At 38.1% G+C, this 23,364-nt stretch overlaps 1 protein-coding gene across 9 annotated transcripts in view; it reads right to left on the bottom strand.

Moving 5' to 3' along the window:
* The window catches only part of PTPRN2 (protein tyrosine phosphatase receptor type N2), a 667,916-nt gene that overhangs the window by 595,254 nt on the left and 49,298 nt on the right, over positions 1–23,364 (bottom strand). For 4 of the 9 annotated variants that reach the window (XM_065666795.1, XM_065666791.1, XM_065666799.1 and 1 more), the window contains exons 1-2: positions 10,118–10,351; positions 5,101–5,151 (exon numbers count right to left, since the gene is read on the bottom strand). Coding sequence is in view for 7 of the 9 variants with exons in the window: in XM_065666791.1 (XP_065522863.1) it covers positions 5,101–5,151; positions 10,118–10,202 (136 nt within the window). In the remaining 2 variants the exon portion in view is untranslated. Of the gene's footprint in view, positions 1–5,100; positions 5,152–10,117; positions 10,359–23,364 lie in introns of those variants that run through there. The other 5 variants (XR_010609958.1, XM_065666790.1, XM_065666793.1 and 2 more) reach the window with 4 other exon arrangements.

The following is a 23,364-nucleotide window of genomic DNA, read 5'->3' as shown; positions in this document are numbered from 1 at the left end:
ATAGACAAAAGGTGGGGAAAAAGCAAAAATTTGAATATTTGTGATTATTTCCATAGAATTATTTCAAAAGGTGTGTATGAAGTTTTTAAATGTAAAGTATTCCTAATAACCAGGGCACCATCCTCATAGCCATAGATTCTCAGGAATATTTAGGTATTAACTCATCATTGATTTCAGCTGAATGAAGTATGTAAATAATTCTGAAGATGTGGGGTTTCGGAATACCATTATACAATGGCAGATTTCAAAGTTGCACCAGATTATGACATTATTCTGACTCAGTTATTCAAAATATGTTTTAAAAAATTAAGTCTGACAAAGAAAAAAAAAATCCCATGGTCTCCTTGAACTGATATGGAAGCATCAGCAAAAGTAAATCCTTGTACAGGTGTAAGTGGTCAGGTTTTTACTGCAAACATACATGCATTCACATTTACCTCATAATTCAGGTTCAAAGTGACAACATCAGGTTTACCTCCTATGGTGGTATTAGAACTTCAGTTATCTTTGAAGAATTCCCACATCCTTGGAAAGCACGGAAATTCTCTGTACATGCAAGAAAGCAACAGTAGGCAGAGGTACCACTTAGCATTACACCTCAGAAGTCTGAATTTCGTTATAACAAACAAGGACCGATGCTCACTGAAAAGCTTCTGAAAGCTTAGGAACAGATTTATAGTGTCATTTGACAAAAACTTCAACAGCTTTTGTAAGAGCAGTGCCTTCCAGATGCAGATGCAGCCACAGACATCTGTTAGCTAAACAGTGCTGAGGTGCATCTCCTCCTGTAATTCTACCCTACCAGGCAATGACCTGGAAAACCTCAAAGCATAACACATTAAGTTCAAGAAACCATCTCAGGGATCCTGACTCCTCTCCCTTATCATTTGTAGCACATGTTTACCATTTACGGCTCATCACCACCACATGCAATCACTTATATTCCAAATGCTCAAGGAGCTCTATAGCTGAGCAAGAAAGTACCTTAATATTCTGAACTACCTGGAAACATCCAGACTTGGAAAGGCTCATGACTTTGTACTGCAAAGCTTGAACACCTTTGACACACCATGCTAACCTAAGACCCTCCTAACAAGTGCAGCTTGCATACATAAACCAATATTGATTCAGCTGTGCATAGCTGTTTATACAGCCTTTCAGAAGCACAGCATTTTCAAACACTACTACAGACATTAGACCATGTCTTCCTAAGAGAAGTTTAGTAGTTGTCAGTGAGGCTTGGCTTAATGATGCACACTGCATCAGCGACTGTATTTAATTAACTTTTTCGGTTGGCCTCACAGAGTGGTTTTCTACAATCTGATCTTGTCTGCATGAGCCCTGTTATGATTTCATGTGGGAAGGAGTCATACAGGCACATCATCTTTCATAAATAAAACTGCTCTGACTTATAAAGACTGCTGATAAGGAGAAAAGATATCACGGTATCCATGCATGGATAAAACACAAAGCTTTCTGAAGCAAAATATCTGGAAATTAAACCTAAGGGAAAGAATGCCACCTTTCTAAATAAGCAGTTCAAACAGTTTAATAACGGGAGGAATGAGGATAACAGGGAATGGTTATTTTGAAATGAATGCTTTAATCTATGCCACATAGTGTCTTTCCCAGTGGCACCAGCAGAATTCAACAGCATGATTTCAAGAGAAAGTATAAGAATTAGTCTTTGCTTTGCTGCTTGGAGAAGCCAGTTTGTTTCAAGCTTCCAACAAGCAAGCTGATGTTTTACATGAATTGCTTTACTTATCACTTAAAATGCAAACCAGAATATGACATATTCCCACTTATCTGACTGTACTAGATTTAATATATAAATACAGGAATGTTCAAGGATAAGTGAAGGATCTTTGTCTCGGATATAGTCTAAAAATTTCTTCTCAGTGCTTTTTTGCTTTCCTTTTCTTACAAACACATTTGAGGTTTAACAGTCAAGAAAAAACGAGACACATGGGCAAACCCAATCCCTGAAACTTCTAACCCAGACAGCAAAACATACATGAACTTGCGTATACTGTATCCCTCTTCACCTGCAGCTGTGTCACTACACACTTCAAATCTGAATCCTCATATTATTCTTTTCCCTACCACACATCTTGTTTAATAAAGATATTATTTGTCACCTTGGCATCTGTAGCAGTTTATCAGCACTTAACTGGGAAGTAAGTATTTCTAAGCATATAGCATGCCAGATTCTTTTCTATTAGGATCTGAAGCTCATAAGCATATCCAGATTTCATACCATGTTTTTTAGCTGCAAGCTATCAAGCATTTTAGATGGGTGAAAATATCAGCTCCTCCAACTGTAAAGAAAAGGTAATTTTGTACCAGAATTTAAATAGAAGACATCTAAGCAACTTTACTCTGCAAAGTTCTAGTTTTGCAAAGGAAGAGTACAGGAAAGTCATTCAGTCTTTTTGCCTGACTTATCCTTATGCCATTGAAATAAACATAAAACAATATGTTCCTTTTTAACCACTTGATGAGTCAGTGCAGCTCAGGAAACTGATAAAAGGTTTATGGAAATAAATTAATATTGCATGAATGCTGCTGGAGCTATTAAACAAACATAAGTGAAAACCCATCAGTGAAGCCGAGACCAGTTTATGAGGGAAAACAGCCAAAAAAGTCAGTCATTATTAAGGCAGGTTCTTTGCCCAGTGAAAATGGCATATGACCTAAACAGACATAAGCAGTGCAACCGATAGTTATGCTGTTCATATTAGATATTACAACTGGATTACACTGCTTTTAACAATAAATTTTTTAGCATCCTTTTATTCATGCAAAGGAATGCTTATCAAAATCTTTCAGTCACTTAATTCTTCAAAATAAATGAGAAGAAAAGAGTAGTATTTTTATGGTATGACACAGTTCAGTTTCTGATGTTCTGCTTATCCTTTTATAAGTCTCATGCATGAGAAGTTCTTGAAGTCTGCAGTTGATGACAGGATGAAAGACAGCAAATACTGTGACTTACATCTTTAATAGACAAACCCAGTTTCATTTTTGAAAATGCAGTCAGTTCAGTTACCTTTGCTCGAGACCAAGAGAAAGATCAAAATTATCAGCCTTCCTGCAGGAGTCAGACTCAGATCTGCAGATCACAGGTGCTTCAAAGGTGCTACTCAAAAGCAGCTGCTGTATCTTACCCACTTTCACACAGTACTTCAGAAATACACATTTGTGTGACAACAAAGGAGGCAAACCTTTCCATGACCTTGCAGTAGTGATCTTCACAGACTTAAGCTCCTCAGTTTTCCATCCAGCAAAACTTTTGCATTTTAATATAATAGGATTTCTGAAAAACTTCAAAGATACAGTTGAACCAAAAGCAGTTCGAACAGGAAAAATGAGGACTGCTCAGAAGCAAGCGGCCCTCTTCTGGTATGTATAAAAAACAAAGCCTGATAGTATTTTAGTACTTCAAAGAATGATCTTACAAAAAAATCTGATCATTTTCTCGAGAATGGTTTATTTTATTTATATCAAGGCCAGCATTTAAAATCCACTCTAGAAAACATTTGCCCAGCTAGTTCATAGAAAAATGAAATACTCTGCAGTGACCTCAAACACACTAACTGAATGCCTGCACATATTTTTTAATTAAGATCAGTTATTAAAAAATATCATTAATCAACAGGCTTATTCATTAATGACCTTTAAGTTACAGTTATGTCAAAATAAGAGTAGACCTACAGAAGAGGTCCATTCTGAATTCAAAGATGCATTTCACATGCTAGTGAAAGTCACATTGAGATTTTAGAAACCACATCTTCAATTAAGAAAACACAGCAAGAAGCTATGAAGTAACCTTTATAGAAATTACTCTGTTGAAGACTTTTACTATCAGTTAAAATACAGACATTTACTATCACCCGTTGCATAAATTCCCCATTATACCTTGGCTGCCAGACACAACAGTGGCCCATCATAAAACACAGTTATATTATACTTTGGGAAAACTAGAGTCAGGCTCTGAGTATCGACAGTCAGCAAAATGCACCACTGTAGAAAACTGCCTGTACCCTTTTTTGCTGTCTGCCATGGAAATTGTCAATGCAGAATTTTTGCATGTCATTGGAACTTCAAATGTCACTTACACAAGAATTACCTTTGGAGATGTTAATAAATGCACTGTTTATAACCTTCTACCTATTTAAATTTCTCCCAACTCCTCAAACATATTTGCCTTTTATTTCCCTCTCCTGCATGCATTTGTCTGACATTCAACAATAATGGAAATTTAGTCTCATTTCAACTTAAATGTTTGTTAAGATATTAATAATGTTCATCTATTAACAGACCCATATTATCGGCCTCTGTGCTTGATGGAAAACAAAACTACTTATGCCATACATTCACAAAAAAAATGTAATAATTTAAAAAAAAAAATCTTAATTATAGGGCTACATATTTTACAACATCGCTTCATATTTCATGCAACTGCTTCAAAAGATCTCCCAATAAACATGGTCCATCTTTCATCAGGACTTAAATTATTTTATATAACATGTTAACAATCTTTGATGATTATCTGGTAAGTTCTTTCCTACTATTCCATTAGACTCATTCATACATTTCTGTTGGCTTTTTATGACTTACTGAAAAGAAATTGTGAAGGAGAGCAGAAGAAAGCTGCTTCCATGTAGTTCAAGTAAGAACACAGAACAAAGAAGCATAATCAAGAACAATGGCAATCTTCCTTTGAGACCTTCTTTCTTATTGTAATAAATAGCAACCTTTTGAAGAAAAGGACACTGATAATTGCTCAACATCATTCTCTATAAACAGGAACAACCTGAAGATAACATTTATTTTCACCCTGCATTAAGACAAATGTTACCATATTTCAGCGTGTTTAATTAAATTACAATGTTTCTCATAAAAGAATATAGTGTTGTTCAAGGTTGAGAGAATATTTTTTTCAATCTATTAGATTTCACCTAATTGCCAAGCATAATAGTCATACCAGGTATTTTCTCCCCTCCTCTTCTGTATATATTTGGCTTATCGAATCGAATACACACAACTGCACAGCAGAGGACAGCGTATTCAGCAAACAAAACATTGAAGACTTACCATTTACACAGATTTCAAATGATTTGCAAAGGTCATCCTCAAACAGGCAGCCTGAAAACACAGCAGAAAGGTGAAGATTAATACAGGTTTCAAACTGTGGATAGTTACTGCAGACTGAAGACCTCTCAGGCTACTAAATGATCAGCAAGTCAGACATTTGGTTGGCTTCAGAAGTCTAAATTGGGCAATACAGGAAGTCAAGAACATGGAAACAGATCTGGTTAGCACATCTTTCTAGCTGGCTGTCTAGAAATAACCTTTGATATTTTTCTTCCCCCTCATTCCTCTGCTGAAGCTTCAGTTTTCTCTGTGCATGTCTCGTTTAGTAATTTGAGGAACCTCATGTTCTCTAAATTTTTAATATATTATTGTAGCACAGCACAGTAATGCTGCAATATGCTACAAAAACATACACCAAGAAATCAGGAATTTCCTAAAAATACTTCTACTGTGATGGGTCAAGCCTGGGAATCAGATACAAATTGTTCAAATTGGGCTTGGATTTAGTAACTACGACCACAGATCCTCAGGAGCACCAACTCTTTGGAGAAAGACTTAAAAAATTGAGTCATTTACATGAACACTGTGATACCTCTACAGACAGCTGATAAATCAGTAGAGGTCTGTGTAAAATATCCAAGGGGTATTTTCCATCTGAAGCAGGAAATTTGTTCTAAAATATGCTATTTTATGGGCCACTGCTACATCAGCCCCATACCTCACCCTAAGGCCTATATCCAGACAGGCAATCTGAGTTAATCTGCTTATACATATCTTCACAGTGAAGTATTCTGTTCCACTCTTGCTATTATCACCTGACTGGTAATGAGATACTAGTTATTATCCCCTTTATCTTCAATTAAAATGAATTCACGATGATATTTGTGAGCACAGCAGAGAAGTGGGAAAGACGTGCCTCTACTCTGGTCAGTCTACACTGGGGAAGACAAGACCCACATACAGAAGCAGCATGAAATACTGTGGTACTGTTAAGGGCATGCACTCTGTTTACCAGTTGTTTCTTTTACTTTGTTTTCTAAGATAAAGAGCTAGGACTGGATAAAATCCAAGAAATGAGGTTATATTTTGAACACAAAAACTGCCTTAGAGAACACATTTTCACAATTCAGCTTGTTAACTTCTTTGGGGTAGTACCTTATGCTTATAAATGGGCACAGGGACTTACAGAAATTAGGAGACCTTGAACAGTTTCACAATAAAAAAGAGCTAGGAACTTCACCACATCTAAACACAACAGCAAATCCTCTCTCCCCAGCCATGCCAATCTCCACAGAAGCACAGAATACAAGCACCTCTGTTCAGAGTCAAATGGGTTAAGTAGGCTGTTCTTATAACAACAATGAAAAAAGTCCCCAAACCAACCAAAAAGTATGCCATAACAAAAAAAAAAAAAAAAAAAAAGAAAAAATCAAAAATCAAATAAACTGAAAAGCCCAAGACTCTCTGCCTATAAATTACCAGAGCCCTAATACTGTTGAAAGAAAAATTCAGGGGGACAGAGTGACTTATGCATGCCTGCATAGCCTTTCAGCAGGTATTAGCACATCATTATGCCTGAACTAATAGACTGTGTCTCTCAGCAGGATTTATTAACACAGCACTAGGTCTGAGCTAGGCAACCACATCTACATGAATTTGAGATGTACTGGAGCACCAGCAGAATCCCTTAAATCTTCCTAACACCTGCCTGCAAAGAATCCATATACATAACCTTAAGCAGATAACGAAAGCCTACAGTACGTACACCAGTAAAAGTGCTCTCTCATCCTTTTACCTATGCACCAATAAGCTGTGGATATGCATTTGGTAGCTTTTGAAAGCAAAAGAGGAAATTTCAGACCAGGAAAGCTTCTGCCAGCAGAGCATGGTAGAACAGCATGTGTCTCTACCACCCACAAACTGTGGTTCATGACGTATTTTTGAGAGGCGTATAATTTTGCTCCAGGCAAGACTACTGTAACAGCTATTTGACCTGAAACAGTGTCTGAAAACTCACTGAAGATATCCAATTGCAGCCTTGGTACTGACCCAGCAAAGCAGAAGGATGCCTTAACTGTATGTTGACCCAAAGAACATCAGACAAGAAGGATGACAGGCAGGGACAAACACACATCTGCACAGAGTACAGCGCAGAGCCACAAAGATGATTAAGGGAGTGGAACATCTCCCTTATGAGGAGAGGCTGAGGGAGCTGGGTCTCTTTAGCTTGCAAAAGAGGAGACTGAGGGGTGACCTCATCAATGTTTACAAATATGTGAAGGGTAGGTGTCAGGATGATGGAGCTAGGCTTTTTTCAGTGATATCCAGTGATAGGACAAGGGGCAATGGGTGTAAACTGGAACATAGGAAGTTCCACGTTAACATCAGGAAGAACTTCTTTACTGTAAGAGTGACAGAGCACTGGAACAGGTTGCCCAGGGGGGTTGTGGAGTCTCCTACACTGGAGATATTCAAGGCCCGCCTGGACAAGTTCCTGTGTGATGTACTGTAGGTTACCCTGCTCTTGCAGGGGGTTGGACTAGATGATCTTTTGAGGTCCCTTCCAACCCTTGGGATTCTGTGAGTACACAGCACAAGAGCTCTAATTAAAAACATAGTCATGATCACTTGAAAAAAAGGAATGCTTACAGGAAAAAAAAGACTTCAAATGCCAACACAAACTAGGCAAATTAAACGCATACTTCAAAACTCCTGTTTTCAGAAATCTGATGTTATCTCTTCTAACATAAAAGTTAATAGAAAAAAAAAAAAATCACACATCTCTGGGTAAAGGGCTCTGCCTTGTTTTCCTGAGAGATCACAAGACTTAAAACCAGAAGCCTGAAATGCCCATAACCCATAAAGGTCTGCAGAAAGTGTCCTGTTGATTCGGGGAAGACAGGTAGTTTTGCAATAAATTTCCTATCCTACAGTGGCTGTGCTGTAGATCCAAAAGGTGGTGGATGAGACATTTCAACCAGGAACATTTCTAGTGGAGTGGCACATTAAAAGAGTATTTCATTCAGGCATTGCTGATTTTGGAACACCTGGGGAGCTGGAATCATAAGCACCTGCTGTCTGTAGCCACCTGCTAGAAGTAGGCCATTCTATAATATACTGATATTCTCAGAAGCAGAAAACTCCAGGTATACAAGATTAATAAAATTAGCATGTTTAGGTACAAAGAAAGAAACCATAAGCCTATCCTCATACAGCACTCCAATTTAAATGCATTCTGATTTTGCTCGATATATTTTATCACTTAATATATTTTCCATGAAAAAGCACAAAAGAAAAATTATCATCATGTTTTAGTTTCTCTTCTCATAATAGCTCATTATTTGATGTTTGCTGCAGCAAGGCACCTGACACAATTAACCTTGGAAACTTATGTCTTGGAGAGGAAATTAATAAAGCCAATGCATGGCAAACTATATCTATCTATGATTACTCCAAAATAGACAAGGAGCTCCAAAACTTCTTGACAAATATTTTGCTCAAAGTTATTTATTGCTAGCATTGTTATTCATATTTCATCCAGCCACTCAATATGCTAATTTAACTACTAATTTATCTTTTGTTGTTATTTTCTGTGACATTAAGAAGCCTCATATTTCATTTTAAATATCATCTACCTACTAATAATAATGGTGGTAATAAGTCACCACTGAAGAATGAAGTGGCATTGTCTCCAAGAACTTCATTCTGCTCACACCTTATGCAATCAAAATTAATTTTATTTTCTACCAATCTCCCTACCAGGAATCATCTCCCAAAACACAGACTCTTGATGCAATCCTTCCAAACCCCATAAAAAAATAACCAAAATAACCCAAACCCCCAATCTTTCTTCATACAGGAGCCCTGAACTAACAAGCTCTCCATGTAATTATTGAACTAGCCAACAGGGACTAAAACTGAACAGGTGTATATGGATTGATTTGCTTAATCTAGAATTTAAACATAGGTTTATTACTTAACTTGCATGAAAGGTTCACCTCTTCAGCTAACACTTGTAAGGTCCCTACACCTCACTGGCGACAAAGGTTCGAGCAATGACTTGTGCACAGGAGCAACAGCAGCCACAAGAAGCCGAGTTGATCACCCACTCCCATGTAAACAAGGCACAAGTCCATGCTGTGCATCCTGTAACACAGTAGGAGTAGTTCCCTGCCACATATTGGAGCAATCTAAAATCCATTTAGCACAGCAGTAGAGATTATCCCAGATACTTGAACGGCTACATTTTTTCACATCTTAAATGTTCGGGTTTGCAAAGGATTTATATCCACTGATATAAATCATGCACTTTTAAACTATCTTCTTGATAATTTACTAAAGTGAATTCCAGGAGAGTTTACATGAGTAAAGCTCACTACAGTTCAGAAAAGCCCAGGCTGACTGTGCAATATAAACCAATAAAGTGAATTTTCATACACAGAGGTAAGTAGGTCTGTCAGAGAGAAGACAAAAAGAATAAATAAATATCTAATTTAACCTCGCTTCCAAACGTGGACTGTAGTAGCCTGTATTTCTATTAAGTTGTGTCAGATACAAGATCCATTGTCTTGAACCCACTTATATATACACACACATTTATATATAGATAAATATAGACTGACTATATAATTTATGAGAATACACTGTTTGTATTTAGAAGAGGTGCCTCTCAAGATTACAACAGTCAAAACATCAGATGAAATCACCTGAACTTCATCTAGAAAAATCTGTAGTAATTTACTTATCAGGAAAACAATTTTTAAAAATCCACTGACCAAACAGATTGTATTATGTTTATCTCTCTGTCCTTTCCCCCAGTTATCCAACTATTTCACACTAAACATTTCTCTTCACTCCCCAAATATGCAAGCATTTTTTATTAAAATTAGTAAAAAAGGCCATAGCCCCTCTTCATAAAAAAACCACCCTATAACCATCCAAACAAGAAAAAAAGCAACAGGCAAGAACAGCTAAATTTCCTCTACAGTTAGCAGTCAGAAATTGAGAAAATACAAACCTCCTTCTCTTGTTGAGAGTTCTCTACTGCTTCTTTTTATGCTTTTCATTCTACTGCAACATGAGCACCCAATACCTCTTTGCATTTTCAGACGATAACAATCTCACTACATCACTGTTTTATCCCATACCCATTCCTTCATCAAAACATACCAATGATCATTAGCATTTTGAGTAGCTTAGAATCTATTCCACATTCGCCTGCTTCTTTTCAATTTAGTTGTACTCTAGTGAGAAGACGCCAGAAAGGCAAGAACTGATAAATACTGCTAATGAGAGAAACAAAAATGGAAACACCTGGGTATGCCAACACCAGCCATGTCTGATGGCCCTCACTGGGTCTTCAACACCAGCTGTGAGTGAATCTAAATAGAGAGCACATGTTTATTTACTTATAATGGATAAAGAATTATGGTCCAAGAATGAAGTTTTAAAAGTGCCCAGCTCACACAGCTGGGATAGTTCTAACTTAAAAAAAAGTCAAGATAGTGCACAACAACAATAAGGAGGAATCAAACATGGTTTTCTTTCAGAAAACTTAATAGAGGAGTCATCTGATTGAGAGACATATTCCGCTCATTAATAAGAGGTGAGAGAAAATTTTGCTGAGCCTGCTAAAGCTGTGGTCTATCCAACACATCCGCACATGTCTGCCATACCTGTATGCCTAGCAAATGTAGAATTACACAAAATTTCAATTATAGCTGGGAAAAATGCACTTTAAACTGACTACAGGTCTTAAGCAGAGTTCCTCCTTGTTTCCCAAGCCCTGTGGTTACATACTGCCAGCAGACATACATACATGTAATGTAAACATTACTGAAAGCCTATTAATTACATGTGAAAAATCAGCTACTGATTCTTTATTTTAGTTTTATTTTGATGTTCACTTTGATAATAAATTTGGAAATTACCTGCCCTTAGTTTTTAAATTTTCATTTTTATCTCCTTTTTAATTTGCTATATTTTTGTTCCAAACTCCTCCGTTCTCTTTCCAAGAAGTATTTTTATTTTCCTAATTCCTACCCTTCTACTCTCCAAGACAGCATTATTCTACCAGGAGAAAACAGCTGCCCCTTTTTGTCACCATCCAGAACATGCACCCTGTGCTCATGCATTACCCTTCCCACCCATGCCCTCTCTTTTCACTCATGCAAGTAAACAGCATGTCTGTCACCTGTTTATGGATTGCTGGCAAGTTCTGGATCTCCAGCCTCACCCTTTTCCACAGGTGTCCTCCACTTCCCTTCATCTAGTACACTGAATCATTCCTCACCTACCTCCCTTCTGGTCTGTTGACTATGAGAGAGGTCAAGAAAAGGATATAAAAGAGGGACAGAATTTGCTCCATTTTGATTCCTTTATTCAGAGTTTTTCAGGAGTGGATTGGATTCAGATATGTTCTCTCTTTCTCCTCAGGTTCTCAGAATATCTGGAATATTCTTAATTGAGAAAGACATTTTATCAAAACATCAGAACCTGTGATGGTTTATCAACAACTGCTTGGAACAGTAGTTCAACTACGAGAGAAAAGTAAATCAGTGTGGTTAAAAGTAATGTTAAGGTAGCACATAATACTAAAGGAGCTCTTTCACCCAAGAGAGAAAGTGAGAAAAATGCATGACAGCATAATAAGTACTGAGCTTTGATCTTCTTCCTTCACCCCAACTTTTATGCTTTTTGAATGTAATAGGTGCCTGATGTTTTTGTAATACTGCAAACTCTTGAGAGCAGATTATTTCTTTTATCTGTGTGTATGTACAAAGCCTAGTTCAAGGAAGCACTAATCCCTGGTGAGGAATCCAGGCCTTGCTATAATCCAAATTAACAGTCATAAAGGTGACAAAAGAAATCCCTGCAGTGGTTAACTGGAGGTCTGTGCAATCTCTCACATGAGAAGTTTCCAAAGTAAACTAAGTTAAGATTTCTCATGTTACCATCTCATGCTAACACTTCCTCATCTCAGAATTACTCTTTCTTTCCATCATTTTTCAAACATATTGATTTTGTGTATTGAAATATGACCTTAGCCAGAATAATTCACTGTGGAATAGAGTTTTCATTCAAAAAGTGAAAGTGTCAGTACTAATCTTATAGCCAAGATTTGCCCCCGAAGCTTCAGTGACAGTATATATTAATGCTTCAACTACCTTCTTTATACCACCCCCTCTTCAACATGTACAGACTGACGCACTAATAGGTAAAATAGTACAAAAATGCTGTGATGTATGACTCTATTTCTCACTATGTAAGAGCTGTACTTTGTCCTTTCTACATTTAGGAGAAAAAAAAAAAATGATTACATCTTCCTTTTGCATGTGATTAGTTTTGAGCCTGTGAGCCAGTAAAGAAAAGAATTGCTTTGTGGTGAAAATACTGTTAACTTCTCTGATTCTTAATGCCATGATTGCAGTGATGTAGAGCTTTTCTTCTGGGGAACACGGAGGAAAGGTCACTACTAAGTATAATTGAAGATATGAACAGTAATAATAGCTCATGAGGCAAAGAGACAGGGAAAGGCCATCACTGGGAAAGCTCCAGAACAGCATTTGCATTTGCCCAGAGCTCAGAAAGAACATGGCCCATACAGGCAACATGTGTTTTGCTGTGCCTTTTTGTACTTTTTTTCATAGTAAATGTTAAAAAAACTTGCATTGTCTCCCCTGAAAAATTCCTATTTTCTTAATACTATGTTTTATAACTCCCTTTCTTTAGCAGGGTCCACCACCAGCTAGCTCACACAGCAGATTGGGAGCACAGCTATATTCTGGCAAACAAGTAGCTCCACTTCGTTACCTTGAACAATAACACCTCTCCATTTAAATAAAAATAAAAAGATCAGATAAACCCATTATTGGAGAACAAATAGAAGATCACTTAAAAACTAACATTACAATTATTACTTCTTAAAATCAAGACCAAAATCTTTTACCCACGCCCATTAACTGCAGCAGAAGGGGTCAAATGTGATTTTCCTCAAGACAGATCTTTGCCGCGTCAGTAGCCCATACTGGGACAAAATAAGCATCTCTATAATAGAAAATGCATGATCTGTTCCTTCAAAATTAGAAAATGTTAATCAAAGCGCTCACAAGCTGTATACAAACTTTCATAAAGATCCAGACCAGGCCTTCAATAACCGCAATTCAATACCTTTTTCTAGTCACTGGTTGCTAAAATTAATTTTCTTACTGGTCAATAAATTGAAATCACCCAACAACCACCAAAATTGCAACTGTGACTAAGCAAAACTTTTTTGTTCTTGGCAGAGAATTTGAGGGCTAAACACTATGGCAGGGGGGTTTGAACTAGATGATCTCAAGGTCCTTTCCAACCCTTACTATTCTATGATTCCATTACTCTGAGTAATTCCATTTTGCTGTTTGTATCAACAAGCAGCCTGATTTTTTACCTTCTACTGCCTGTATGATATCCTTCCCCACAAAATCTGTGGGCAGAAAAACCTTCTAGTATTATTCATAGCCATAAGACATTAAAAAGGTAACACTGAGGCTTACATACAGCAGATTATGATGTTGCCAGCAAAGCCTTCCTTGGTATTATTGCACATCAGCCAGTAAGTACTGCAGTTCAGCAACTTCTGTCGTTATCTACTCTGTGAAAGAACTACTGTCATCATTATATCTATGAACTTCATTTTACCCATCAGTAACTGTCAGTTTGTTCTCGTATACTTGTTTTACAAAACTGCAGAATGGAGTGAATTCTAAGTCCTAATTATAATGCAATTCTAGCCTTTTTCCACAGTCAAGGTTGAGAAAAGCTGAGTCAAAGAAGGAATGAACCATTAGCTAGAGAAAATAGGAACTATGTGGGGCAGTTCTGTGCTTTGGAAGATAGTTCTTTCAGATAAAATATTCAAAAACACCTATATGGTAAAGAAGCTCATGTCCCATCATCGGACGCTAATCAGTCTCCAAGAGCCACATTCGGTGACAGGTTTTTTTGAAAACAGTTCTTCAAAGTTGTGCCTCATGTTTTGGGAAAACTCCCATTATTCACATAATCAAGGGAAGGAGAAGAGATGTGTTTATCATTTCCCTCTAACAGGCACCAAAATTTTCTTTTCATTACTTGTTAGAGATTCTTAATGAGTATCTCCCTGGTACTTAAAAAACCATAACCAGAATTCATAGCAGTTCTCATCCAGTTATATTGCCTCTATAAGTAAGTAATTACCGCATATTTAGGGGTAATGCACCTCTCCCAACACTGTCTTGAGCAGACATCAGAGGAAGAAGCAATATTTTGTGAAGGACCTCTTTGTAATAATTGGCTTTTCTATTCTCTTCTATTTAGAAAACAGTACAGCATCTTTTAACTGATAATGCTGCAGCATGGCCAGTACCCGTCACTGCTGAAAAATCCTTCTTTTTCCCTTCCTCACTCGTCTTAGAATATCACTCTCCTTTTTGTTCCGTCTCTATTTCATTGTTAATTTGAGCTGTGTAAAGTATCAGGTGGACCTGGCAAAAACAACTTGAGAAGGAAGAAAAGAATCACATCATTCATTGGAGTCTGAAATGCAAGGGGGTAGTCCACCGTCCTTTACTGCAGGAAAGTAATTTTATTCGGACAGCAGCACACATGGGTTTGGGAGCTACACATAACAGATGAGCTCCAAATAGGGAGACAGGTTCCAATGTATCCTCCACATCTCTTTCTGTGTATCTGTATTGAGGCTTGCTAGATACTGAAAAGACTTTAGATCTCTACTATAGCTATTACTGGGAGTGTGCTTGGAAATTCATCTTCATACCTTTATTATGCAATTTTGAATCACATTATGTTTGTTTAGAGTGCAAAAAACACCTGAGTTCATCTCATGAAAGAGACACTAGGTTATACACTTGGTAATTTCTTTAATAAAGAGTTTAAACAGTCCAGAGCAATCCACATTAATTATTCATGTGTTGGAGAAAAACAATGAAAGGCAATGCAGAAAGTCATAATCTCCTAAAGTTCTTGAGGGAAAAAGAATTATATTAGGTAAAATTCAATGGACAGTGGCACCAAGATTTATCTATATAATTTACCCTGGGAATTTGAATTGCAAATACAGCTGCAGCATTCTCTAGTGTGGGACAGAGTTATGAGAAATAGTTCATACAAAGATACCGGTAGCACATCAAATTAACAGTACATAGTGAAGATGCCTAAAACTTTTCCCTTGCCAAAGAAAAATGACAGAATCTTAGAAATGTTTATGTACTTGAATTTTTTTTAAAGCTACCAGGAACACAGATATTCCAATCAATACAAATTATCTCGACATATAATCAAAGCGCAGCACCTTGTGGCCTTGTTCACGTCCTGTTGAACTTGTAGTTTATGTAACCACACACATGGACATCACAACAACAAGGGGCAAACATAGGACAATACTTTGTTCTGTTGATAAAGAATTAAATATACCCTGTATTGATTCAAAACTCATTCCAGACAGTAGTTTTAATTCACTATAGAGAAAGATGATCCACTTCTACTTAATTCTGTGAAATAACATTGATTTCAAAGAAAATCTGGAACTGAGAGTGAATAGTCCTGATTTTGACCAGTAATTGTGCTCTAATTACTCCTGACGCACCCTGATGCATCTGAGGCTGGTGTCAGAGCCAACTGTCCCAGAATACATTATGCTGTCCCAGAATACATTATGCTGTTGTCCCTCTGAAGTAGCTCTGCCTACCCCGTGATACCAGTGAGATGGTTTTTTGTCCCCTAACTAGCTGATGAGAGGCAGCCACCACAGTGACACATATCAGAGAATGAGCTAAGGAAAAGAATAATGATTAAACCAATTTGGAGAAGAAGCCAAGAAAATTAGATATCATTCTGAAACATTACAAATATGATGCATGCCAAGTAGCACCAGAATTAATATTCTAGTTCCTGCCTAAAAAGTACATAAAAGACAATTTTTCTCTCTCTAGAGAAAAAAGATCATTAGAAGACTAAACCTCCCAGATTCTAGAGGTTCAACTAGCTGTTACACAACAAGGAATCATAGAATCATAGAATCATGGAATCATAGAATAGTTAGGGTTGGAAAGGACCTCAAGATCATCTAGTTCCAACCCCCCGGCCATGGACAGGGACACCTCACACTAAACCATCCCACACAAGTCTTCATCCAACCTGGCCTTGAACACCGCCAGGGATGGAGCACTCACAGCCTCCCTGGGCAACTGATTCCAGTGTTTCACCACCCTAACAGGAAAGAATTTCTTCCTTATATCCAATTTAAACTTCCCCTGTTTAAATTTTAACCCATTACCCCTTGTCCTGTCACTACAGTCCCTGACAAAGAGTCCCTCCCCAGCATCCCTATAGGCTCCTTCAGATACTGGAAGGCTGCTATGAGGTCTCCACGCAGCCTTCTCTTCTCCAGGCTGAACAGCCCCAACTTGCTCAGCCTGTATTCATACGGGAGGTGCTCCAGTCCCCTGATCATCCTCGTGGCCCTCCTCTGGACTTGTTCCAACAGTTCCATGTCCTTTTTATGTTGAGGACACCAGAACCGCACACAATCCTCCAGGTGAGGTCTCACAAGAGCAGAGTAGAGGGGCAGGATCACCTCCTTCGACCTGCTGGTCACGCTCCTTTTGATGCAGCCTAGGATACAGTTGGCTTTCTGGGCTGCGAGCGCACACTGCCGGCTCATGCTCATTTTCTCATCGACCAGCACCCCCAAGTCCTTCTTTGCAGGGCCGCTCTGAATCTCTTCTTTGCCCAGTCTGTAGCTGTGCCTGGGATTGCTCCGACCCAGGTGTAGGACCTTGCACTTGTGGTTGAACTTTATAAGGTTGGCATCAGCCCACCTCACAAGCGTGTCAAGGTCCCTCTGGATGGCATCCCTTCCCTCCAGCATATCAACCGAACCACACAGCTTGGTGTCATCGGCAACTTGCAATCCCACTGTCCATGTCAGCAACGAAGGTGTTAAACAAGACCGGTCCCAACACAGATCCCTGAGGGACACCACTCGTTACTGGTCTCCAGCCGGACATTGAGCCATTGACCACAACTCTTTTGCATGCGGCCGTCCAGCCAGTTCTTTATCCACCGAGTGGTCCATCCATCAAATTGATATCTCTCTAATTTAGAGACAATGATGTGATGTGGGACAGTGTCGAACACTTTGCACAAGTCCAGGTAGATGACACCAACTGCTCTACCCCTGTCCATCAGTTCCGCAGACCCATCATAGAAGGCCACCAAATTGGTCAGGCAGGATTTGCCCTTAGTGAAGCCATGCTGGCTGTCACCAAGGACCTTGTTGTTTTTCATGTGCCTTAGCATGCCTTCCAGGAGAATGTGCTCCAAGATTTTACCAGGCACAGAGAGAAAATTCACCTATTTAGGGCAAAAAAAAAAAACCTGAATCCTGATGCCTTCAGCTTTTCACCATTAAGAGTAGCCAAATGTCATTACTATATTATAACCATATAGTCACCAGCTCTAATCTAATGTCTATTGATTTTGATGGAACTGAAGTATCTGAGCAGCTGTGAATTAGGGCACAAATGTCTACCTATTTTTGTTTGTTATTATCTTCTTAGTTTTTCCTCTGTAAATAGTAACTTCCAAAGTGTCTGTGCAAAACTTGTGCAGCAGGTGAACAGATAAGAAAAAGATTTTAAGAAATAGTTGATGTTGCATGTACCCTGAATATCATAAAGAGGATGCCAAGCTGTTCATAAGCCAGACCTACTAGCAAGGTTTCTAGACTATAATTCAGCAGGCTGGAATTCCAGTCTTTGTCCAGATATTTGCTGCTGGCCTGGGGAAATAATTTCACCACAGTCTTCCAACTGTATTTTGTGTGTCTTTTCTAGTTAAACGCTAATATTTATGATTATATTATTATGTGTTTGTAAGTGTCTGGCAAAACAGAGATCCGGTCAAGTGTGGAGTGCTAATGATCATTGTAATACAAATAATAACCTTTTTATGCCTCTATTTAACTTCCCCACATCTCACAGAAACGTTCTGAACCTTAAAGAAAAGGAAGTAGCAGCATGAAGGTACTGGGAAGCATTCAGTACACTGCAAACAAGCATTTCCTGAAGAGTATGGTTTTTATTGTTGCTTAAGTAAAGTCAATGCCCCCTACCTCTTCTCAAAATGTGAAGGGATTTCAATAAGGAATGTGAAATAGCTCCTAGCCTGCCACTGAACTCTACAGTACCCGAGCTTTTGTGTTCCCCGAGAAGCAAGGTAGCATGATGGCAGGGGACTGAAAAGAATGGCAGGGGACAAGAATTCCAGTTAAGGCCTTGAAGAGGCCAACTCCCAGACAGGCAAGGAGACCTCCAAGCCTCAGGTGAAAAGTTGTACAAATTTCTGTGTGGCTTCAGGAGCTCTATCTATCATTCTTTCTTGACTTTTTATGCAGATACTTCTAATGCACGGATAGGTTCTTCAAGTCTCAGCTGAGATTGCTTCCTTCTACTGTGAGCTTGACAAAGTCCCTTTTAGATGAGCAGGAATTGCAGCCAGCGTGATTACACTGCAGTTACAATTCATAAAACCTGTCCTATACACACTGTGTGTAGCACCGCTGGAGTTGTACAGTGTCATGATCCACCTGATGATAGCAATCCATTTCTGAGAGCAAGTGAATGTTAGTGTGGCAGAATTTTCATGTTCCCATCTAAACTTAAGCCAAAGACTGAAGTCAAGGATATCTGTATCTCCTTAGCATCACTCAAAGACTCTAAATCATGCTTGCTGAAAATAAATTTCATTCAGAAGGCAACACATCCCACAAAATTATGCAGGTACTTCACTGAATTTCTACACATCTCATCATAACAGCACGTCTTATAAAAGCCAAAAATTTTTACTGCTTGCATTTATGAAGCAATCTTTATCCCCATATTACAGCCTACTCTCTGCTCATTCCCTATCCCATTGTGGATGCTCTTTTCACCTGAGAGTTACCAGGTAGAAGGCACATAATGGAAAAGAGAAGGGAATGGGGATTTTCACATAACAATTCGCCAATGGGAAACTACCTCCTAGCCTCCTGCACTGCACCACAAAGATGCTCTGAACACCAGAGATGGCTGTGCCTGCTGAAACCAGACTCTCACTAGTAATTAGGCAATTAGTACAGAGCCAATGCAACGAAAGAAGAATGGAACATATTAACTTCATAAAGGGATTAGTAAGATTTATTTCAGATACTTCAGAGCCTTTTTTTTTTTTTCTTTCTTCTAATGTAGTGAATGAAGCTGGATGAGGAAACTTACTTAGAAACTTGGAAACATTGAGAGGCAGAAATTTAGAGGAAAACACTGGAGAGAGAACCATGGTTTTACAGAGGAAATAGTAAACACTTCACTATGCAGTAAGTGAAGAAAAGGAATATACAAGAAAAAGAAGTGGAAGAAAATAAGAGACTAAGAAAGGATGTGAAGGAGAATAACCTTCACAGAAATGTCTGTCAAGCATGATGAGTTAAAAGTGGTAAAAAGTACAAAGTACAGAGATAAGCCAGTGGCAGAGATAACAGACCTGAGTTTTCCTGGTAGGATGTTACACTGACTTTACAGGAGTGCTGCCTTGGGATTTCACAGAGTTTAGCAGAAGGGGGCTCTGTCATTTCTTGCAGGCATCCTGAGAACAGAAGTTATTTTACAATAATCCCATTGATAGTTTTCAAGCCCATTCCAAAGTTTCATTAATTCAATACAGGATTTTATATTTTTCCTCCAAGAATGCTTGGTGATGATATTTCAAGAAGTTCCAGACATGAGTCTCAGTCTACACTGACAGTAAGTTGACTGGCATTTGCATAATTCTGTGAGACATCATATTCAATAAGGTTTAGAATCAGTCTGGCACCTCATATGGGAGCCTTCTTAGGAATTCTTACATTATTTTAATGAACCAGTATTATTCAATTTATTTTTTTTTCCTTCAGGATTTGAACTTCAGCCAAGACACTAAACCATAATCTTTAAAAGTATAGTTGGAGACTTTCTATTTGATGAATATCTTACAAGTCTAATCTTGTGTTGTTTCTGAATGCAATACTTCGCAGACAGCAAAGAACAATGTGTACGCAATGTTTTCCACATCGATATATTGTTTACAAAAAATCCTAATTATTAGACTCTTAAAAAAAAAAAAACACTACAAAACCCACAATAAATAATTCACCCACAGAAAATGAAGCCTTGTGACCTTTACCCTCTGTTTTATAAACTATACATTATGTAACAGAGGAGCAATGATATTAAAATTATGCCCAAAAGAGTAATTTTTTTTTTTTTTTTTTTTGTTACAGTGCAACCTCATCTGAAATGTTCTTTCAAACCAGTATGAGATTGCAACAAGAATGCCTGAGAGCTACGACGTGGTTTCATTATGTATGTCAAAAAATGAAAAACATGTAAGCATGATGTCTTATTACATACTATTCTGTACAAGGGAACAATACATAGCTGCTTCTCTTCATTACCTTTGCTGAGAATAAAGCTTAACTATCAAATTCACATCACGTACCAGCCTTTTTGAGAAGGTGGCTTCAGTTTCCTAAAGGCAGTTGAAGAGTATCAGATCAAAAACCAGAACAACAATCACTGTATCCACAGTTCTTTTCCTTTTGTATAATTTCCTGAAACCTTTCCACTGAGGAGCACATGGGAAAAAAATATTCACAGGATATGAGCTGTATTGCTACTCTGCTGCTGAAAAACATGCACTGGGAGACTCTTGGCTGGAACTTGGTTCAGGATAGCCTCAGGATTTTTACAGCTAAGAGGTTTTGTCTATCAATTCAACTTCCCTTTAGCTATTAATGTAATGTCAGAACAACTAAAACAAAAAATATTTTGCACCACTTCCTGTGTAATCACCACAAACAATTTTAACAGTTTTACATAGCTAAAAACATGAAGTTAATGTGTAGGTTAAATGAAAAAAAGCAGTCCTCAAAGTAGCCCAAGTCTGCTGAAGCATTACATGAGGCTAACCCAGCTTTCTATCTTCCTTAATTAAAGAGTGTATGAAGACAGAGAACAACTGTGATGGAATGGGAGAGTGCTGTTCACGGCTGATAGCATTTGAATGTACCTCCATCTTCCCTATATCTGATGATATAGTACACAATTTCAGTAATTCTAAGTTAGAATACACACACAAAATATAACTACTACACATTTACTCTTGCTTGTAGTTGTAATGTTTTTTCTACAAAGAGATATGAAACTGTCTGCACACTTTCAAACCAACATCTGGGTAGTAGAGCCTTTTGTCGCTCAAAACCTCCCAAGCCTTTACCTGCACTGTCAATAAAAACTTCTCTAGAGATGTTATAGAATGGTTAGGGTTAGACAGGACCTTAAAGATTATCCAGTTCCAACACCCTGTCATGGACAGGGACACCTTCCACTAGACTAGGTTGCTCAAAGCCCCATCCAACCTGTGATTCATTTGTCATTGTTCTTTCTTTGACAACACTATCACATACTCCAATCTGTTCTCTTCTGAGATCTTCACCACACCTCCATAGCCTGCCTAATCTCACAGACCGTACCTAATCTCAGTTTACCAATACGGACTTTATGGGCAGGAGAATGAGTTTAGGCCATGAAGTGATGGGACAAGGGGTCAAGGGGTAATGGGTACAAACTTGTACAGAGGAGATTGAGATTTAATATAAGGAAGAAATTCTTTATTTCAAGAGTGGTGAGACACTGGAACAGGCTGCCCACAGAAGCTGTGGATGTCCCATCCCTGGCAGTGTTCACAGCCAGGCTGGACAGGCCCTTGAGCAACCTGGAGTAGTGGGAGGTGTTCCTGCCCACTGCAGGGGGGTTGAAACAAGGTGATCTTAAGGTCCTTTACAATTCTAACCATTCCATGATCCTCTGATTACCTCCCTCAGCCCCTGCCTTTCCAGTTAAAAGAAAGCAAATATATTGAAAAGAAAAACTTATTAGCTTATTACTGCATAGAAGCTTTTTTAATATAATTTTACTAAAATATCCTAAGAGATTTAAGGTGAGTCACAAATGCCTAAAAAAATGGAAGCTATTTTCCTCTTGTGTGTTTCTTCCTTTATGATGAAAGGAAGTTAAAAGTACTTTGCTTTTATTTCTTGTTATCTTCTACTTAGTTCCTACCTTCCCTTTTTGTAATAATAAGGCATATTAAGTTTTTAATATATCTTGAGAATCTCCTGAATGCGTACCACCTGCATAAGCAGGAGGCATGGCAGATAAAAAGCACTAACCACACAGCTGCAATTACAGATCAAAGGCGACTGCTAATCCTACTAACTGCTACATGTTTGTTCTCCCACTTTTAGTCAGTGCCATTCACTTTGCAAAACAGAATTAATGTTTCTCTTTTAAAACTTCATATATAAATGTACAAATATCTTAAACATGCATGTATTATAAGTGTATTATATATATAGGAATTGTTGTTGTTGTTGTTCTTACTATGTTAAAATAGGGATGAAATTTGTTACCAAAACATCAGCATCTGGTGCCATCTGAGGTGCCATGGACTAGGATACCCACACTGCACTGAGATATAGTACAAGGACTATTGGAGATTTGGTCCTTTTTGGAATCTCAGAGATGTTAGGCAGAATGCCCACAATACCCGAAACAACATAAGATGCACTTCTTTAGGCAACTGAATCCAGACTTTTTTCTAAAATGATTTAGTTAAGCCATATCATAAAAGTTCTGTTTCTATCAGTTGGTCTTGCAGGTTTCTATATGGTGATGTTAGAGGTAAATGTAAACTATATAAGCACTACAGTTACTAGAGATGAGACCCCCTTACTGACTTCTTTGAAATGTCAAAAAATATAAGTCTAGCTAGCTCTTTAAAACCAGTAGTTTTGTTGAGACTCAGTCAGCTGAATACCTTTGAAAACTACAGTTTAAGAGGATACAAGGAATCCAGAGGAAGGAAGAACTAAAGAGGAAGCGCTGTACATTGTATTTAATTTCTTCACAATGTTTCAAGGTTTGTTCAACGTCTACTTGATATTAGTTCTTTCAGCATTGTAACCTTGACCTTCATGGTTCTAAGCGCCTCTTTTTTCCAGTGTTGCAGGTGGTCTTATTCCCACAATATAGACTGCAAGACACCAAGGAAATATCTCGGTCCTGGTGCAGGCACTGACAAGCCTGCACTGATTTTTCAAATAACAAGTCTGGATTTTAAATGTTCAGAGCAGGAACAGGAATTAAAGCA

The sequence above is a fragment of the Lathamus discolor genome, chromosome 2 (assembly GCF_037157495.1).
Source record: "Lathamus discolor isolate bLatDis1 chromosome 2, bLatDis1.hap1, whole genome shotgun sequence".
NCBI lineage: Eukaryota > Metazoa > Chordata > Aves > Psittaciformes > Psittacidae > Lathamus > Lathamus discolor.
This window is presented reverse-complemented; position numbering and strand designations above follow the sequence as displayed.